Source organism: Emys orbicularis, chromosome 2 (genome assembly GCF_028017835.1).
Source record: "Emys orbicularis isolate rEmyOrb1 chromosome 2, rEmyOrb1.hap1, whole genome shotgun sequence".
Taxonomy (NCBI): Eukaryota; Metazoa; Chordata; order Testudines; family Emydidae; genus Emys; species Emys orbicularis.
Window position 1 is genome coordinate 213,384,054 of NC_088684.1, and position 21,833 is coordinate 213,405,886.

At 43.2% G+C, this 21,833-nt stretch overlaps 1 protein-coding gene across 1 annotated transcript in view; it reads left to right on the top strand.

The window, feature by feature from the left end:
* The window catches only part of ULK4 (unc-51 like kinase 4), a 426,845-nt gene that overhangs the window by 92,203 nt on the left and 312,809 nt on the right, over positions 1–21,833 (top strand). The window contains exon 21 of the mRNA XM_065398954.1: positions 13,918–14,045. Within this exon, the coding sequence (XP_065255026.1) occupies positions 13,918–14,045 (128 nt within the window). The remainder of the gene's footprint in view (positions 1–13,917; positions 14,046–21,833) is intronic.

Genomic DNA, 21,833 nt, shown 5'->3' on the forward strand with positions numbered 1-21,833 from the left:
TTTTGATCACCCAATCATTCCTCATTGTATAAAACAAAAGAAATTCACCTCCATTCCTAGTCAATAAATATTCCACATCAGTAAGAAAATAGAATACAGAATGTAGGTTTTCATATAATTCTTTTGCAAAATATATTGTAAATTGACACTGCGTCTGTTTTTTAAAAGAATTTACTTGAGACTCTTAATTTTGTTTCTTGTGAAAATTATACTCTCCTTGACCCCTGACTCCTATTCATCTTTTCCAACATCCTGACGCTGCTCCTTTTTTAAAGCCACCTCCATTTTCTTAAATGTGCCTATGTGCCATGTGAATCGTTGTGCTCCCGTATGAGGGCATAAAGAGTGGATGGTTGCCACCCTCCATCAGTTCCTTTTTAGCACCCATGGCAGTGAGATGGAACTTAGCTGATGTTCGACCCACTAGGCTTTAGCTAGATTTCTCGAAAGCTTCTCCAAACTCTCTGAAATGTCTCAGAACTATTTATATTCTTTTATTTTTAGTACCCTTGTCTGTTGTGCTTTTCGAACAGAAAGCTGCTTGCAGACGTTCCAGACAGAGTCCTGGAATGGCAGACTCAAAACCCGCAGGCTTCAAGCCTTCTCTGTCTTGCAGTACTGGTACAACAGATGCTTGTTCTGCTTGAGAGAGTCTCACATCTGAAGCAGGTGTTTGGTCTGTCTCGCCTTTGCTGTAAGAATCCACAAATCAAAGGATGTGAGGCTGAAAGTCAATCTTCTAGAGTAATCTGTGAGAATGTCATCAGATCCAGAAGAGTTGAGTTCAAAGATCCATTTAACGGTCAAGACTGCATCTACCAGTGCTCCATCAAGCAGGCAGGCATCTCCGCAGAGAAAGAAGCACCATAACCTGACCCCATCACTGGCATCACTGTCAATATCAGCTGGTGCTGACCCTGGTACCAAAGCCATCAACAGCCCTGACATTTAAGCTGATGACTCAGACATCAAACAGGATGCTGAAAGGGCATGCAGTGAGTACTAGAGAAGGAGGTTGGAAAGGAGCTCGGGGGACACAGGAGGATGTGGGCTAGAAGCTGGCCAAGACATGTATTGTTCTGAAGATGAGCAGAAAGAAGCAGACTGAGCTGCAGCAAGCTCCACCTGTAATGGAAGTTTCTTCTTTGAGTACTTGCTCGTGTCCATTCCATTGTAGGTGTGTGTGCTCGCCACATGCACTGGTGCCGGAAGTTTTCCCCTCAGTGGTATCCTTAGGGGACCAGCTCTGGTGCCCTCTAGAGTGGCACACATATGTACTGGTATAAGGGGCGCCAGCAGCTCCCCCCCTCCCTCAGTTCCTTCTTACTGCCATTGACGGTTCTGGAATGTCTCCTTGCCTTGGCAAGCTTTGTTAGTGTACATAGTAGCAAATTCGTTGTATATAGTTATTAAAGTTGTAGAATTAATAGTTCCTTTAGTATTAAGTTTGAATTAATTAGTAAGTCCTGTATAGGACTTAGCCTAGGGACGGGGCATGCCCCGGTCCCCGGACTTCAAGCCTTGTGATTACTGCAAAAAATCTATGCCAGTCAGTGATCCCCATAGAAGCTTCCTGAAGTGTTTAGGGAAAAGCTACGTGAGCGATGAGTGTTGCATTTGCAAAAGCTTCAGGCCACAGACCAAAAAGGAGCGAGACGTATCCGAGCGCTTCTTATGGAATCTGCCCTTGCACCAGCCTCGAAGCTAACGAGATCGGACTCTGCTCCAAGCACTGCAGCCTTGGGGCAGAGCGCCCCATTACTAGTACTGGCTAAAAAGCAAAGAAAGGCCGGGAGAGGGCATTCTCCTACATCCCATAAAGGGAAGGAGAGAGCTGGAGGAGAGCAAAGACCCTTGTGGGGCAGCTCTTCCCCTCCAGATGTTGGTCAGACTCCAGCTCCCATTGAGTGGTCGAGCCCACTTCCAGACCTGCCTGCCACCCCCATACCCTTCCAGCGGTCTTCATCAGTGTGGCACCATTCCCCGCCGCAGGGGGTGCCCTGCCAACGCTCACCTGAACAGCGCCACCAGTCCCCAGATGCGGGTCGGCTTACCTGCCTGAGGTCCCAGCATAAGTCCCCAGACTCTAGGCAGATTTGGTGGCCTGGACCATGGTTTCAGCTATTTCTGTGAGGTGTGCCTCTTGGTTGCAGCCGTTGGGCCTATCGGTGGAGGTTCAGCAGTCCATCGAGGACCTCCCATTTGACGACCTGGCACTGTTCTCAGAACAGGCAGAAAGTAAATTACATGGTCTAAAAGACTCTAGTGCTACCTTGAGCTTGCTGGGCCTTTACATGCTGGTACCTGCGAAGAAGCGGTTTAAGCCGCAGCTGTCTAACAGGTTCGGGACCCAACCTCGATAAGAGCCCTTTTGCAAGAAGGGCAAGGGTATAAGCGCCGGCAAGGCCATCAGCCGGCCTCTTCAGCTCACTTGAGCTCCACCTGCAACCAACCGGGTAATAAGCAGGCATTTTGAGGGTGTACTCGAAGGAGATCTTCCAGCCCGTGTCGTGAATCCAGCACCCCAGCTTTTTTCCAACAGTTTGTCCCCCTTCCTCCCTGCCTGGGCTTCTATAACATTGGAACAGTGAGTCCTCAGCATAGTAGCAGGGGGATATGCCCTCCAGTTTATTTCTATCCCCCACATCCCTCTTCAGGGACCCTTCTCATGAGCATCTGCTCACTCAGGAGGTGCAGGGCCTTCTACAAGTGGGAGCCATGGAGGAAATCCCTCTGCACTTGAGGGGGAAAGGGTTTTACATCCACTATTTTTTGATCCCAAAGGCCAAGGGTGGTCTACGCCCCATCCTCGACCTGCGGAGCCTCAAGAAGTATCTCAAGGAGTTGAAGTTCTGCATGGTCTCCCTGGCCTCCATCATTCCTTCCCTGGATCCAGGAGACTGGTATGTTTCCCTCGACCTAAAGACGCTTACTTCCACATACTGATATTGCACTGACACCGACGGTTCCTATGTTTCGTGGTTGGGACCGCGCACTACTAATTCGTAGTGCTGCCTTTCGGCCTCGCAATGGTACCAAGGGTGTTTATGAAGTGCATATTGGTGGTGGCGGCCTACCTCAGATGTTGGGGTATCCAGATCTACCCGTACCTCAACGACTGGCTCATCAAGGGCCACTCCAGGGTTCAGGTCCAGCGCAGCGTCGAGATATTGTGAGCCACTTGATCCCGGTCCAAAGGATAGAGTTTATTGGATTGGTGCTCAACTCTACCTGAGCCAGAGCATTCCTGTCCTAGGCCAGGTTCAGGGCAATATCAGATCTGATTTGCCAATGTCATTGCCCACCTTCTTCATCACTACCCAGGTCTGTCTCAGACTATTGGGGCACATGGCAGCATGCACATACGTTGTCCAACATGCGAGACTCAGATTACGCCCTCTCCAGAACTGGCTATTCCCAGCCAGACATCATCTAGACAAGCTTGTCGTGATCCCGCCGCAGGTACTTACATCCCTGCAGTGGTAGTCCAACCCGATTCTGGTGTTGGAAGGTGCACCATTCATGAGCCTGCAACCCATTGTCTCCCTGATTTCAGATGTGTCCAACCTTGGTTGGGAGCACACCTCGGTATACTGCGAACTCCGGGGTTATGATCTTGAGAGGAGCTCACTCTACATATAAATGTCAGGGAGCTCAGAGCCATCTATCTGGTTTGTGGAGTCTTCGTTCCCCAACTGTCCGGTTGGGTGGTGCAGGTGTTGACGAACAACACGGCCTCCATGTTCTATGTCAGCAGGCAGAGGAGGGAGCTTATTTGTTGGCTCTGTGCCAGGAGGCCCTCTATCTGTGGGACTTCTCCATTCATCATGCAATCCACCTGGAAGCCTCACACCTCCCCACCATACAGAACACGCTGGTGGATCACCTCAGAAGGTCCTTCTTCTCTCACCACAAGTGGTCCCTTCACTGTGAGGTCGTCAGAATGTTCTTCCAGTAGTGGGGAGCTTCCCGAACGGACCTGTTCACTACCAGACAGAACAGAAAGTGTAATCAGTTCTGCTCTCTCCAAGGCCTTGGCTAGGGTGACCAGATAGCAACTGTGAAAAAACGGGACAGGTTATTTAGCAATCAAGCCAGTACACAGACTATATTCATAACTTCAAATTCAAAAATGATGCATGCAGATAGGATTAATAGATTCAGTAGATCATAACCATATAGATATGTTACATAGCATATGTAGCATAGATAGATTCAGTAGATCATATTCCAGTTATGTCATATTCCTATAAAGCATTATGGGGTACAGCGTCACAGACATGAGCAAGCACTAGAAGAAGGGACAGTTACCTTTTATAACTGTTGTTCTTTGAGATGTGTTGCCCATCTCCATTCCATGACCTGCTCTCTTTCCCCTCTGTCGGAGATCTGGCAAGAAGGAACTGAGGGAAGCGGGAGCTGGCGGTGTCCCTTATACCAGTGCATATGCGTGCCACTCCAGAGTGTGCCAGAGCCAGTCCCCTAGGGATACCACTGAGGGAAAAACTTTTGGCACCGGTGCATGTGGCGAGCACCAGCACCTACAATGGAATGGACATGAGCAGCACATCTTGAAGAACAACAGTTATGAAAGGTAACTATCCCATCCCTAGCAGTATCAACTCTGGCACAATAGTGTAAATTCAGGGCCACACTCTGCACTGAGATATGCACCTGTGCTGAAACCACCCTATCAGATAGTCCTGCCTATGAAAGAGGTTTATTTCTCATCACCATCCCTGAAACATACCTTTTCACCTGTGTTGAGCAGAGACCTGTCATTACTGAGGGTCTAAGAGCCATGTTGCCATTCTTTGCAGACGCCATCTGTAAGTGCACCAAGGTTGACACTGTCTGGTCAGAAACCTGTCATCCCTCTCTACATATATGGAATGCCACTGTAGCCCCTATCAGGGCCTGCCCTCTTGGGCCTCTGAGTTGATCCCTGCCTTAGTAGATGAGGAGGAGGTCCCCCACTCCTGCCACTTCCATAGTGAGACATCAGTTGCTAGATACAGAAAGGAATGGATCTGGAGGCTAAATGGCCCGTATTATTTCCTAAAGAGATTTTTTCATAATCCTCAGAGAAAGCAGTATCCTTAGCACTGATATTGGCACTGGCCAATTTCAAGGCCTTTTAAGAGCTCCTGGTGCAGATTGAAGACACCTTGGAGACTGAGACGTCAGTCATCTCCACGAAGTTTCAGAAATTATTTTACATTTTGTCAGCTGCTGGTCCCACTAGGATTGCCCTCTGTATAAATGAAGGTGTCCTGGACCCAAAGAGCCTTGTGGCAAACACCAGCCACTAAACACCACCAGCAAAACATGTCAAAAAACTATACAAGTTACCCACTGGGGTTTCTGTTACTTTTACTCCCACTCTAGCCCAAGCTCCCTAGATGGTCTAAAAGAAGTTGAGCTTTGCCAAAAACATGCTTAAGGATAAGGATCTCCAATGCTTAGATCTGTTTGGAAGAAAGGAAAAATGGGCGGCCAACTGCAAATGAAATATGGCTTTTCAGGATAGCATCATAGACATGTAGGGCTGGAAGGGACCTCAGCAGGTCATCTCTTCAGTTGCCCCACGCTGAGGCTTATAGTGGCTCTCCTACAGCTCATGGAGTCTCCATTCAGGCCATTAGTGGAAAGGTCATTATATCCTCTCACTATCAAGACGGTCTTTGTCTTAGGTATCATATCAGTGCAAAGTTAGTAAGCTACAAGCTCTTATGGCTGGACCACCATTTATGTCCTTTTACAGGGTCAAGTTGGCGATGAAACTGCACCCTAAATTTATCCCTTAAGTAGTCTCAGAATTCTGTCTGAATCGGTCTCTTATTTTATCAGTCTTCTTCAGAAACTGCATTTTTCACTGGGGGAAAAAAGGGAGCTTCATATTATGAATGTGTCTATGGACCCACTTTCTTGCATCCACAGGACCAAACCTTTCACCCCACCGCTTTGTGGCTGTATCTGGTGCATCAAAGAGTCAAGACAACTTGAAATGGATTACATAATACGTTTCCACCTGCTATCGCTGGGCTGGCAAACTTTCCCCTCCAACTGTCAAGGCACACTCCACCAGGGCACAGTTTTCGCCTGCTTCAGAAAAGTACTAATCTCTGCAATTTGTAAGGCATATGTGTGGAATAACCCACTGAGCTTTCTAAAACACTATGCACTTGACATGGCTGCCAGAGCAGATGCCAAGTTCAAAAGATCAGTACAGTAGAACCTCAGAGTTACGAACACCAGAACAGACCAGTCAACCACACACCTCATTTGGAACCGAAAGTACGCAATCAGGCAGCAGCAGAGAACTCCCCCCCCCCCCCCCGCCCTCCCCCCCCCAAAAAAGCAGATACAGTACGGTACTGTGTTAAATGTTAATTACTAAAAAAATTAAGGGAAAGTTTTTTAAAAACAAGGAAGCTGTTTCTGGGCTTCTTTCATTTAAATTAAGATGGTTAAAAGCAGCATTTTCTTCTGCATAGTAAAGTTTCAAAACTATATCAAGTCAATGTTCAATTGTAAACTTTTGAAAGAACAACCATAATGTTTTGTTCAGAGTTACAAACATTTCAGAGTTACGAACAACCTTCATTCCTGAGGTGTTCGTGACTCTGAGATTCTACTGTATTTCAGTCCCTCTTTGACTGGTACAATTGAGACTCCTCAGTCTCAATATCTGGGAAGGAATACTGTTTGCCAGTCACCTTGAATGGAATCTACACTGACCCATACTTGAAGAAAATAGTTACTTCCAGTACAGTAACTGCGGTTCTTTGAGATAATGTGGCTCCTGTGACCCACCTTCCATGCCAGCTCAGGCTCTAAAACCTGATGAGGGAGGTGGGGTAAGAGTCCAAGAGAGAACATCTACACTACTATTTTTAGCTTCATAGTGCGATCCTCAACCAGTTGACCTGGGCTCTGGGACTCCCTGCTGCATGTCTTTTTTTGCAATGTAGACATCTAAGACAACAAGCCAGAGGGTCATCTAGCATAGAAATTAACATCATCTTAATTTGCATCCTTCATTTTAAAGTGTTGATAGACTTTATTTTTAAAAGAAACAGAAATACAATTTTTAAAATAGAGGATTTTTAAAGGTAGATTTAATTTCAGGCATGTCAGTCTTGTCTGTGTCCATATAAAGAAGACACACCATCTTAAACCATAAATTTCTTACTTGGAAAAAGCATTTTCTTCATGAAAAATCCTCTGCAGATCCTCTCTGGAGGAGCTATGAGTCATGCCTCACACACCATTGAACCATTTAAAGCAGTAAAACTTTATGATGTGCATGGTCATGAAACACAAGATTAAAGAATTCATCCTCTTTATAAACCAAATTATAAAAATGTAATAAAATAATTGTAGGATATGCAATACCAGTTTGTGCCTCTAGGGTTCCTATGCTTGTTCTCTGTGTATACTCTGATCCTTTACACACACAATAACAAAATGGAATCTTAATTGAGTGTGTTCAAACAACTCTCGTGGGGTCTCCATCATTGATTTCTCTCCAACCTTTGTAACCAGGTAGAGTCAATCACATGTACAACAATTGTTCCAAAGGTTTAGTTTCATAGGTTATATTTAGTAGTTCTATTTCACTTTTAAGAGTAGTTTTTGCCATCAACTAGTGGTGGCCTTCATTGGGTCATGAGATTTACAAAAGATGGATCCTAAAAAAAATTATGTGCAGACATCTTGTGTGCAGCTTAATAATTAAGTGTCTCAGTGATGCGCTCTGTCCTGGACCAGAGGCAAATGTGGGTATTGTTTGAAGGTGTTCCTCACTATGGAGGTTGTATCTGCTCAGTCTCTACCTCCTGAGCACCCACACTTTCAATTCCAAATCAATGTGATTCAAAATTGAGATAGAGATCTTTAGATCTGGTGCCACCATTTAATAAATCATTGGCATTGTCTGTAAAGATATGCTCAAAAATATTGGAATCCTTGATGGTACTCCTCTGTAGACTGGGAAGTAGGAACTGAACTGTCAGAAGCTCTTAAACCTTTTTAAGATATATAGAAGCTGCCTTTTCTCTTTTTATAAGAAGAATTTTGTATCCAGTTGTACCCCAGTGGTATCTCATGAATTGGATCCAAACAATCCAACACCAGGTGCTTCTGGGAAGACTGGAATTTGAGAATTGATACTGGAGGTTGATCTGTCCCCGAGGCACTGGTTGGATTCCTAGGGACGACACGTTTGTCATTTCTCTAAAGAGGAAGTGAATCAGAGCTCAGTGTCTCTGGATCCAGGCTGTCCTACATTTCCCCCAGTGAGAAGGTTTTTGCTGGAAAACATTCCAAACATCCATATAATTGGCTTGAGAGGTTCAGTCTGCAGACCTGGAAGTCATTTGAACCAATAGCAAAATTTCCTACAAACCAGGACTTTAACTCTTTGATACATAAAGTATCTGCGTCCAAAAAAGAAACAAACAAACAAACAAAAAAATAAAACCGCTTTTGAAGAAAGGAAAAGTTTTTTGCTGGAATTTGCTTTGGCAATTACTCCTCTTTCTATTGGATATCTAAATTCTAAGTCTCCTCTTCCATCTTTGGGAATTGATGAGCCTGGATAGGCAGTTCTACACCATACTGTGAAATGTTTATGTATCATTTTTGAATACTGGGTTCTAAACAAATCCCAGCCCGAGAAAGCAATACTACTATGGGTATGTCTACACTACGAAATTAGGTCGAATTTATACAAGTCGATTTTTTAGGAAGCGATTTTATACAAGTCGTTTGTGTGTGTCCCCACTAAACGCATTAAGTCGGCAGAGTGCGTCCACAGTACCATGGCTAGCGTCGACTTCCGGAGCGTTGCACTGTGGGTAGCTATCCCACAGTTCCCGCAGTCTCCGCCGCCCATTGGAATTCTGGGTTGAGCTGACAATGCCTGATGGGGCAAAAACATTGTCGCGGGTGGTTTTGGGTACATGTCGTCAGTCGCCCCACCCTCCGTGAAAGCAACGGCAGACAATCGTTTTGCGCCTTTTTTCCATGTGGGCGCCATATTACTTTCAGCAGAAAATGTGCATTTTTTTCGCCTTCTTATCTCCGCTAGCCTCTGAGACGGAGATGATAGGCGGACTGTTGAAACATTTGCAGCTGCGGTAGGGAAAAAAAGGGAGAGTAGTATTTAAAGACCCATTTTAAAGTACAAGGTCGCATTTTGCCTCTTATATTGAGGGCCTGCCGGTTTGGTGTGAGAGATATCACACGCAGGGCCGGACAACAGAATTCGGCTTGCAGGCAGCCATGGTAAGCCACAGTCTTTTGGCTTCTTTAAGTCTTCAGAGCAAATTAATCATTAAACACGCTTGCTTTGAAACCATGCATTATATTTACAAAGGTACACTCAGCAGGGGTCCCTTCTCCACATTCAAGGTCCGGGAGCCTGCCTTGGGAGGGTTGGGAGGGTATTGGCTCCAGGGTGATAAACAGTTCCTGGCTGTCGGGGAGAACGGTTTCTCCTCTTGCTTGCTGTGAGCTATCTTCAACCTCCTCCTCCTCATCATCATCCTCGTCCCCAAAATCCTCATCCCTGTTGCTTGAGACTCCCCCCTTGCAGGAGTCCACGAACAGGGGTGGGGTAGTGGTGGGGGCACCCCCTAGAATTGCATGCAGCTCAGCGTAGAAGCGGCATGTCTGGGGGTCTGACCCGGAGTGGCTGTTTGCCTCTTTGGTTTTTTGGTAGGCTTGCCTCAGCTCCTTAAGTTTTACGCGGCACTGCTGCGGGTCCCTGTTATAGCCTCTGTCCTACATTCCCTTGGAGATTTTTTCAAATATTTTGGCATTTTGTCTTTTGGAACGGAGTTTGGATACCACGGATTCGTCTCCCCATACAGCGATCAGATCCAGTACCTCCCGTTTGGTCCATGCAGGAGCTCTTTTGCGATTCTGGGACTCCATGGTCACCTGTGCTGATGAGCGCTGCACAGTCACCTGTGCTGATCAGCTTGCCACGCCGACCAAACAGGAAATGAAATTCAAAAGTTCCCGGGGCTTTTCCTGTGTACCTGGCCAGTGCATCTGAGTTGAAAGTGCTGTCCAGAGCGGTTACAATGAAGCACTCTGGGATAGCTCCCGGAGGCCAATACCGTTGCTAATCCCCTCGTTGGGGAGGAGTACAGAAATCGATTAGAAGCACCCTTTAAGTTGACAAAAATGGCTTCGTCATGTGGACGGGTGCAGAGTTAAATCGATCTAAGGCTGCTAAATTCGACCTAAACTCATAGTGTAGACCAGGGCTAAGTAAAATCTCAGTTGAAGGGAACAGGTATATTGTTTCCTCCCCATCCTCGCTATTCCTAGGATCCATGGCCTTTTGTAAGTTACTTATGCAATTTGGATGGCTTCACATATGAACTCTTTATGCTTGGTTGAGCTTCCACCATTACTCACCTGTGCACAACTTCAGTGTAGTTGTAGCTCCCTGCACAAACTGGTAAAGGATCTTTACAGTAATCTTTTGGGATTTCTGATAACTCAGGCAACCTCATCTCTTGTAATAGGTACATCACTGGGTGCATTCAGATTCAGAAAGTGTGCCCCACTGAGCCACTCATTAGCTTATGCACTCTGGAAACTGAAGGAGGTCAGATGTTATGTAAACGTTGTGGCATTTAAGGCTGGCTTTCAGAGACTTTCTTCTATCGTGCTAAAATCACTATTCATTTGCAACAATACAGATGCATTGTACTGTCTCATCCGCCAGGTAGAGTCTAAGTTTCCTGTCCTGGGTGGCAGTTGTATGTGGGAATAGCATTTTGAGAATGAAATGCTCCCACCCAGAGTTTATCTAGTAATGGACACAAATGGGTCAGGAGCAACATGAAGGGCCCTGGGGACCATGGTAGCAAACTCCACCATCACCAAATGGAGCCATCTTCTGGAGATGGACTTACTTAAAATCTGGAACAATATGGACTCTCCAGAATGTTACTCAAGAATTGGTAACAGATTATTTTATTCTTCGGTGGTAGAAAATTCTCCCTCATGCTGTCCCAGTTTCCACTCTTTCTAAAAGGAATTATAGTATACCACAGGACAGAGTATGAGTAATTCTCATATCATGACCTTGACTGCTTGACTGACTCTGTTAGCCTCCTCTGCCCACTGACACACACTTACCTCTTCCTGGCACTGATTCTGAATGTCCTCTCTCAGAACAAAGGTCAGATGCTGCATGTGAATTTTAAGTCCCTTCAACTGTCAGCCTGGTTTCTGGGTTCTGAGCAGAAAATTCTTTCCAAAATGCAGTTCAAGCTGATGAAATTTTGTTGCTGTCTAAAGGGGAAGGTGACCATCTACACTAATATGGTCACCACTTTTGTAAAAGTGTGGTCAATCTTGTGCAAAGTATGCCTTGTGAGGTATCCTTTGAAAAGATATCTGCTGAGAATTATCTTCTTGTAATGTGTGTATCAACATTGTGTGTGGAGTTATGAAATTTCACTATATGTTTGTAACTCAAACATGTTATGAGTCTGCGAAATGCCCAGGCTGGCTCTTCAGGAATAACAAAAGAACTGTAAACAAGGGTCTTTGTATGTCATCCCAAAGACATCTCAGATGGAACATTTGCAGGAGGTGCCAGCCTAATTTGCAATTCATATCAAGGACTGATGGCATGGAACCGCCTGACCCATGTTACAGCCAGGATTTTTCCAGCAAAAAGGGTCAAGGTATAAAGAGGGGAAGAATAAAGGCAGCTGGCCACCTCTTTTCTACCCCGTTTCTGGACTGGTGAATTCTAACTGGGAAAATTTAAAATAAAAGGACTGAGATCCCCCAAATTATTTGGGCAACTGTGACAGAGTGCCAGGCAATAAAGGCTGAGTCAGCACTCTATTCATAGCAGCTCCAATCAGGCAAGACAGATTGGAGCTGACTAAGCAGAGCTGTGCCAAATTTGTGGGTGGGACACGGCAGAAAGGCTAATTAAGCAGTTAGCCAGAGCCCACAAATAGGCACAGGAAAGAAGTGAAAAGGGGGAAGCAGGCAGTAAGAGGGGAGAGCAAGAGAGATTGCTCTCCCCTAGTGCTTGTTATAGGAGCTGTATATGTTATGAAGGTGATGTTGACTCCATTTCTAAATAAACTGCACAAGGTGTTGGACCAGCACCAGGGTCGTTGTGTAGTTTGTAGTCCTGGACAGAAACAGAACCAAGAAGGCCCTGATACAGCAACCCAGAGAGATTTGTAGAAAACTAGCAGATTTAACATCCCTGTTATCATTTGGCCTACATACTTTGATCCAACTGTAAGGTATTTTATTTGCTTTGACCTTTTAGTAACTCTCATTCCTTTTTCTTAGTTAATACATCTTTAGTTTACTAAAGGATTGACTACAGTGTTGTTTTTGGTGTAAGGTCTTGAGCATCCATTGACCTAGGTAAGTAGGGTGACCAGACGTCCCGATTTTATCGGGACTGTCCCGATATTTACTTGTTTGTCTCGCGTCCCGACTGATGTTCGGTTGGGACGCGAATTGTCCCGATATTTTGCCCTCCGGCGCACAGGCGGAGGGGGCTCGCCCCCCCCCAACTCCGCCCTGCCCCCGCCCCGCCCCCGCCCCCTCCCTCCCCCATTGGATCCCTCCCCAAATTCCCGCCCCCAGCCCCGCCCCCTCACTGCCCCATTGGATCCCGCCTCTTCCCCAAGCATGCCGCATTCCTCCTCCTCCCCCCTCCCTCCCAGGCTTGTGCTAATCAGCTGTATGGCAGCGCAAGTGCTGGAGGGAGGGGGGAGAAGCAGGACGCGGCAGCCCGCTCAGGGGAGGCGGAGGCAAGCTGGTGCAGGGGGGCGGGGGGGCGGGGCGTGGAGCTGCCGGTGAGTGCTCAGCCCCCACCAATTTTTCCTATGCTCTGGCGGCTCTTGGGTTTTTATTTTCCTCCGCTGGCTCCTCCCCCTCCCCCCGCATCCTGATATTTCACGTCTCTCATCTGGTCACCCTATAGGTAAGTGACTGGCCTCCTGGGGCTGGAAGAACCTAATGTGTGGTTTTAATAATCTTTCATCACAGAAATCCAGTTTGGGTGATAATATAGGTTTAGAGGGACTGCCTATGGCTTCATGTTAAGCTAGTATAGTGATCCAGTAGCTCACATTTATTGCTGGTTTGATTAATCTAATCACAGAATATGCCACCAGTGTGAGAGTGTCTTCCCAGTTTTTTCACAGCGTGACCTGAGATTGGCCCTCAGCTGTGATCCATACCAGGCATAGTTACAGAGGGAAACAGTGTTTTCTTTTAAATCCAGGGTCCTTGATATGTAACTTAGATCTGATGTGCCACATAGTACACAGTATACTTAACTAGTCTATAGTTACATCACGCAAATATTTTTTTATTTGTATTAGCTTACGATCTTCTAGCTCACATTGAAGGTAGTATGTAAACTACTAAATTTCATAGTATTAGGAGGAAAGACAAGTACCGGTATGTATTTTTGCAATTTTTAAAATTACAACTTTTCTTTTAAAAGAACTATTGGGTTTAAAATATCCTTTGTTTTGTCTTTTGTTAGGATGAAATAACTTTAATTATGGCTTTCTGTGTGTTTTAAATAACCTGTTAGTCCTATTTTGGGTCCAATACAGTAGAAAATGTCTGTTAACCTTGGCCTTTGGAAGGCTGCACATATCAGCACTGCAGTCAGCCTATCTGTCTAGGACAAAACTCCCTTATTCAACAGTACCATGTGGGATTTTGGGCTGTATTTTAATGTTATGAAAAGGATTTAACGAACATTGAATCCAAACGTAATTTGCATCTTTATTATGCCAGAATGATTCAAAATGTGTATACGCTAATGGACAACGTTATTTACCTACTTTGTTATTCAATAAGCAGTATTTGTGTGTTGTTTTTATTTCCACCCAGGATTTTGTGACTACCATTATCCGTTTATTTGAAAGTCCATCAACTTCCATTCGAGCAAAAGCCTTTCTGGTCCTGTTACAGGTTTTAATTAATAACAGAGAGATGTTACTGCTCAGTTGCCAAGCAAGGTAAGATGCTAATGGAGAATATAATTAGACATGTAGTGTGTATTTTCAAAGTTAGCTCTGTAAACTCTATCAGTAAATACCGTAGTATTTTTTGAGTCATTGTTTTGAGAGCAACTGATTTTGTGTTTAAGATTAATCGGATATCATATGAGTCCCCCAGAATAGTAGTGACTACTATTATGAAAAGCCAGATTGTGTTTGGTGCCCATATACTGGCCAGTCACAACTGGAAGTTTCGTGGTTGCTAGAGAGGGCCTTTGATCCCATTGTTTCCTATCCATTTGGAATAATTTCTGTTCCCAACTGGGGACTAGCAAGGAGCAGTCTCTACAATAAGTAGAACAGAACAGTGACTGAAATTGTTGCTGGCCTCTGTGTTAGGACTGAAGGTGGGAAATTGTTCCTTGCACTCTGCGTCATGTTGAGGTCAAGCATAATTGCAAGCTTTTAACTATAATGGTCACTACTGGTGGAGAACGCCCCTCAGAGTTCCTACTGTGGTGGTGCAGCTCAACACCATGTCCAAGGATTAATAGGCACAAAATGGCCTTATGTTTGTGTATGGACTTGGAGTATTCCAACAGACCATTCCATTGAAAAGAAAGGGAAGGGAGATATTTCTTCTAACACTTCCTTGCTGATTTTATCAATTTCACCCATTATTTTACAATGTGAGATATGACAACCTGTCATTCAAGGCTGTACAAATGGGTAGACCACTCCAAAGCAGAATGAATTTTGAGTTTTTCTATCAGCTACAGTGATCCAAATGATTTTCAAGAAGATGTTTTTAACAGGAACACAGTAACTTAAATTTCTCTGTATCGTCTTCTGACATCAGAAATGTCTCCATTTTTGGACCAGATGGAGTCCTATATGCCTTCAGACTCTATTAAAATGTGAACTACTAAAGTAATTTTGGCGGGAATAATGGGAAAAATAAGAAGAGGAAAATCCAACCAGGGACATACTTTTTATTCCAGATAGTCACAAGAATCTGAAAACGGAGGGTCATATGCTACTTTCCATTGTACGTTGTGAAGAAGAGCATAATGTGGTATAAAACCCTCCAAGTAGCAGATTGCATGGGATCGTGTTCCATGGTGTCATGCAGTGCGAGAAAGGCAGGGTTGGAGTTGGTAGTAAAAAGGAACAGAGTTGGGGAACATATTGTCTCTGTTGATATTGTCTCCTACCACTCATGAATCAGTTCTGGACTGTTATTTTTTTAACGACTTAATGATAATTGTATGCTTGTTAGTGGACATGTGACTGTGTAGTTAGAGGAATATTTTACAACAAAAGTCCTGTATTAATGGGTACTACGTGTTTATAAATAATTATTAGCATATTATGAGAGGGAAACCTTTGATTTTTGTCACCTGATTAAATTAATAAATTATATTTCAGGTTTTTATATATTTAATACTTTCAAATGAGCCATTTTTGTGAGGAGAGTTGTGGGACAAGCTATGTGCATTGAATCTTGGTTCTATTCTAATATTGTTTTAATGGTACTCAAAGCAAAATCGATAATGGGCCAATACACACTATAAACCATCAAGATTAACAACAGCTATGTTTTACAGCATCAGAAAAGACTTTATTGAACTGGCAAACTGTTTTTCTTTACATATTATGATTTCTTTAAACATAATGGTAGCTTTTTAGTGAACAATTTATCCCTTGACAGGATAGCTGATTGAAAACATTTAAAACATTTCTCTGGTGCTCACATTATGAGATAGCTACAGTGGGATCGGAGAGGAGAAATGGGCCATTATATGGGGAGACAGTTACTTTTGTAATATTCTGGACCCTGGATGCATTTTATTTGACCCAGCATGGATAATGGATGTTCTTTGATGTGTATCAATGGGCATTCATCAGCATATTTAAGTTATTTAAATATCTCCTAGATTTGTGGGAGAACCATACAGCTATTTCAGAATGACTAGAAGTACAGTAGCAAGAAATTAATTGGCTGACTATTTTTAAAAAATAATTTGAGTATTTCAGGCATTTTTAAATAAATAAATAAATTAATGGAGATATCCCATCTCCTAGAACTGGAAGGGACCTTGAAAGGTCATCAAGTCCAGCCCCCTGCCTTCACTAGCAGGACCAAGTACTGATTTTGCCCCAGATCCCTAAGTGGCCCCCTCAAGGATTGAACTCACAACCCTGGGTTTAGCAGGCCAATGCTCAAACCACCGAGCTATCCCTCCCTCCTCCCCAGTGTTGTTTTGTAAAATTTATAGCAAGTCTAGTAAAAGTTGCAAAATTTGTGTCTTGGTTTCTTCTTTAGTAATATTTTGATAAAGATAAAATATATACAGACAGGAAATGCATATAGCACATTAAATTGCTTCAGACTATAAAATCTGGTGGTAAAAGACAATTGATATACGGGAAAAGTTCACCATGAATTAATTGAGGCAGGTGATACAAAAGTCAGAGTAGTAACGACCCTAAGGCAACACTGCATATATCTCCATAGTTTCAAGATGAATGCTGTTCAGTCTACTTTATACAGGGTTTTTATTTTAACCAAGTTATCAAGTCTAATATCATTGCAGAGTTTTTTGTGAGTTAGTTGTTAAACTTGCTCAATCTATAAAATAGTATTTGCTAGTTCAAAGTCTTTGCTGTTCATTAAAAAGACTCCATTAAAAGAGGTGCATTTCTAAATGAGTATTTCAAAATTAATTATATGGGGACTGGATACCTGGACAATGGAGGTACAGTAATCTGACACAGGATTTGCAATAGAACCTGTTACACAGACCCTTTCTGAAGTGCTTTGAGACCTATGAAAGAAAAGCACTTGATGTAAGTAATATTGTTTTTTATTGTTATTTCATCTCTAGGTCACTGGTTTCAGCCCAGCCCAGTCCAGGAATGAGCAAAAAATATCAGTACTTAAAATTAATTGATCTCAGTCTGAGTGCTGTGGATAGGTATCCATATCACAAACCCAGATACCACAGTTGGCACCCATTTAGCCTAGCAGAGGGACCAGAGGATTGTATGAGCATGGAAAATTAACTGCCCTCTCACTTTATCAACATAGGTGCTTGAACTAGGGGTGCTGCTGCACCCCGTCTCTTGAAGTGATTTCCATTATGTACAGGGTTTACAATTTGGTTGAATGGCTCTCAGCACTCCCACTGTAAAAATTTTTCCAGTACCCCTGCTTCCGAATAGTCTTGACAGAGGAATGCAGAGCCATTTTGACTGGAAGGTGTGGGGAAGTCTGCATTGTTGCTATTCATACTGTGACAGTCCCTTAAACAATTAAAGGTCTTTACTCTCCAGGGCTATCACCTGGTACTTTTCAGAAGCACCACATTCATGTTTTAAAATACAAAGACATATCCATTGTATCATGATTACTGTTTCATGTATGTTAGGTAATTGTATAAGTCTTTCAAAGTCCTGTTGTACAACAGAATTAGGTTTTTTTGTCAATGATTAGAGTAAACATATTCCATCATTATTATGGCACTAAAGTCCTCTACACAGTACAGAGATTTTGACATCATAATATAGTCTTGTGACAGGTATCTGTCACTTGATTTATAGTACTCTTTTAAAACCTTTTAGTTGCATTGTAGTCAGCTGTTGCTATAGTGCTATTAGCCTTAGAACATTTTGACTGCTGGTGATTTTAAAATGGATGATAGCAGGGTACTCTAATGACAGTGTAGTGGTGTTCTTAGTATTTGATATAATGAATTGATTTTTGTTTTTGCTCACACTTTTTTTCCACAGTGACCTTTTCCCCCCTGTAGCTATTATTTCCTATTTCTTTCCCTTTGCATTCTGTTATGTGATGTATGGCCTCTTTCTTGACTTGCTCTTTGTCTCATAAATATGACATCAGTCAAAAGAAATAAGGACTCAATGTCTCCACATCAGCTCTCTGTTTTTAAAGTGTACTATAATATGCTGTAAGCACTTCCCAAGTTTTCTTCAAACCATTAGTTTACTTAAAAAATAAAATATTTCAGACCATTTTGTGAAAACATTGGTTAGACAATTAGACAGGTGTCCTAGTACCAATATGAAATGTTTTTTCAAAATGTTAATATAGTCCACTCTTTGATCTTGTTAGCATCTTTATTGCTGTATTACTTTTTCTCATAACTCATTACCAAGTGAAATAGGATCATAATGTTCCTTGTTTAAATATTAAAAATGTAAGTCTGAGTAGAATTGCAGCATATAATGTAAAAATATTGAATTTTCCTATTGAAAATATTTTACCTCAGTAATGATGGTAAAATCATTAAAAATTGCTGGTAGGTGCAAATTACTTATGGTTGCTCAGTGCTGGTGAACTTAGTGTACTGTAGCAGGGAGCATACAGTATGTTAGCTGAAAATGAAAGTAATGGAGATATAAAGAAAGGAAACTGAATATTAAGGACAAAATTCCCCTATGTGCAGTGTGCAGCCCTATGCACCACTTGTGAATGGCAGGGGTCAGTGACGACAGATAAAACATCTTGTACTGTTGGCCGGTTGTCGCAACTGTGTAAATTCCATAGCAGGATAACGACTCAAGTCAAACTGTCCTGGTAGCAGTGAAAAAGGGGAAGGTCCTCAGTGTTCCCTCTGTTACCTGCCTTCACCCTTTTCACTGCTCAAATCCCAAACATGACAGTCAACATATCACTAAAATGAACAGAACCTGTGTGCTCATTTGTCAAGAAAGATTATTGCATAAACTGACTGCATAGGTCCTCGAACTCTACAGAATGCCCACGAAATTATTCTAGGTCCATCAATCTCCATGCCATCATAGAGCTATCCAGCCCTAGCTAGTCAACCCAAGAGCCTGTTGCAGGGACCAGAACTACCCATTGACAGCCCTCTTCTTTGAGGTCCAGCCTATTGGTTGACTCTTGAAACAGGGCAACCCAGGGGGGTATGCACTGCATTCCAAGCCCCGCCCCACAATCTCATGCTGCCTGGTAAGGCCATCATACCTTAAATCTCACTTAAGCCTGATTTTTGAGGATGTAAGAGGTATTAATTGGTGCATAGGCTTTGTGCTGACCATGTGCACAAGGGTACATTTCACCCAAGTGAAATGAACGTGCAATTCCTATTAGTTATAGATACAAGAATAATATCAGAAATTGTATAAATCATGATTTAAAAGCTCTCCTTGTATATGTGATATGAAGAAAATCTGGTGCAACTTAATATTTCCTTATTGGAAAAATACCTATTTCTCTGGTCCTGAAAGAGTTAGCAAAATATCCTTATTTCCCCCTGCTTTACAATCCCCGTGCTTGAAGTTCTTACCTAGGGAAATGGAAATAACTCTGAGAGACCCTGTCAGTGCAACTCCTAATTGGCTGGAGGGCCCTCAGTGAGTATTACAAAGCATGACCTCCAAAAGAGTGAGACAAGGTCTGGGAGTCATTGCCAGACCCTCTTAAATGGCAGTGTAGTCTACCTGCCAGGTCAGAGCACTCCCATTAGGCCACTGTGACTTGCCATCTACTGTACTGGGTAGATCTGTGATTGTTGTATAAAAATTATTACTAAGAAATGAGGTTGGGGTTTTCAAAGAGGCCTACTGCAGTTATGCACCAACTCCCATTGAACATGATGGGAGTTGGTTGCATAAATCTTATACATATTTGAAAATCCCAGTCTTAGTTAATGAAATCTACCTTCTGCTCTGATTTAGATTCACCTTCACTGTGCTGATTTATCCACCCCCGCAGAAAAGTGCTGCTTGCCACCAAAGTATTTCAATACCACATAAGTTGTCAGCAGGATGTGGGCAGGTTTTCAGTGCTTAGGGCTGCCATTCACCAACCTCACTTTTAAGACTGTCCTTCGTTTCATCTTAACTCCTTTTATTTTGTATTATTCTTATCTGGTAACAAAAAGTATTAAGTGTGAGATTTCTTCATCATATTTTTGTATCAAGTTTCTTTATCTAGCTGAATAATAAGTAACATTTGAAACTCTATCAAATTCATAAAAACCTCATATTTTCCTGCTATGAATTATATTCAGCAGTTGAGAGCTTATTTCATTGCTATACCAACAGGGGATTTATAGACTAATTTCCATACTTTCCTTTCCCTTTCTGGGAGCATATGTCAGCTGCACTGCATCCAGAATCTCCCCCTGCAGCACAAGAGATAAAGGTTTGACCGGACTTGCACGTTAGCCTAGAACTACAGTAGATTCCTAAAACTGAAATTCCTAAAACTGAAATTCCTATTAGACTATCAGAGTACAATATCTGACTTCCTGTCTGGATAATATACTGAGCGGTCATGTCTATTTGTTTTTACATACTCTATATTTTAAAAGGATTGTTCCTTGTTTCTAGTGAATGTCTACCAAATTATACACCTTCGCTTCATTTTATCCACTAAAAAGTTACTCCTGTATTCATAGATGCTGATTCCATGGGTGCTCTGGGGCTCAAGCACCCACAGAAGAAAAAATAGGGGGTATTTAGCACCCTCCAGCCATACTGGTTCCGGCTCCGTGGCTCACTGCTGATCAGCTGTTCAGTGGGCAGGAAGCACTTGGGTGGGGTGGGGGGCGGGGCGGAGAGGAGAGGAGGGAGCGGCGGGCAGGCGTGGGGGTTTTGGGAGTGGAGTTCTTTCCTTAGGTTGGAGAAAAAAGGAGAGGGGTTTTGTTTATTTGAAATCTTCAGTGAAAACTGATAAATGTTCAAAACTTTTAAAAATCAGACCATTTATGTAGATGCCTATATCTGGACTAAGAACCTATCTCTAGGTACCCAATTTTGAAAATCTTGACCACTATTAATAATGTAGTTGCCACCCAAAATGTACAACTTTGATCTCCAGAAATGATAGTTTCTTTGGAAAGTTGAACCAGTTTTCAAGGAAAATACTTATTTTATTTGTTGTTTTGTACCTTGAGTACATAAAACAATATATTTATTACTACATTAAACCTAGGAAATAAATTTACCCAGAATTATATCACTGATCTTTCTGTTCATACACAGAAAATTTAAGGAATAATTTGTAATTAAGAACTTATAAATAATCTGAGGTTGTGCTGTTGGAAAAATGGTTGAAACCTTAGGTTGTTTTTTGTATAATCCTTAGGTCGCCTTACATGGGAGTGATAGGACACGACGTACCATAGATATAGCCAGGAAGCTGAATTGAGTTGCATGCCCAACTTCTCAGAAAATGATTAATTCATCCTAACTGTTAATGCCATGTCTATTTTATTAATTCTGGCCTTTCTTTGTTCACTTTGTGTCCATTTGATTGCATGGCAGACATGTACTTGTTATGCATGGAATAAGTGTGATACTTTTGTAGGCCCAGTTTTGCCATACAAACAGAACAGGTGTTTGTTTTACTGCCCCAAATATTCTGGTAAATCATTCTGTGGTAGGGTTGCCAGGCGTCTGGTTTTCGACCGGAATGCACAGTCAAAAAGGGACCCTAGTGGCTCCGTTCCCGGCTGTGCTAAAAGTCCAGCTGGCTGCAGCGGGGCAGGCAGGCTCCGTGCCTGACTCCACGCGGCTCCCAGGAAGCGGACGGCATGTCCCTCCGGCTCCGAGGCAGAGGGGTGCCGAGGGAGTTTCCATGCCCTGCCCCCCGCCTGCAGGCACCACCCCGAGCACCAGCTCCACAGTTCTCTTTGGCCAGGGTTCCTGGCCAATGGGAACTGCGGGAGCAGTGCCTGCAGGCGGGAGCAGCATGCTGAGTCCCCTGGCTGCTCCTCCGCTTCGGAGCGGGCGGGACATGCCGTAGCTTTCCGT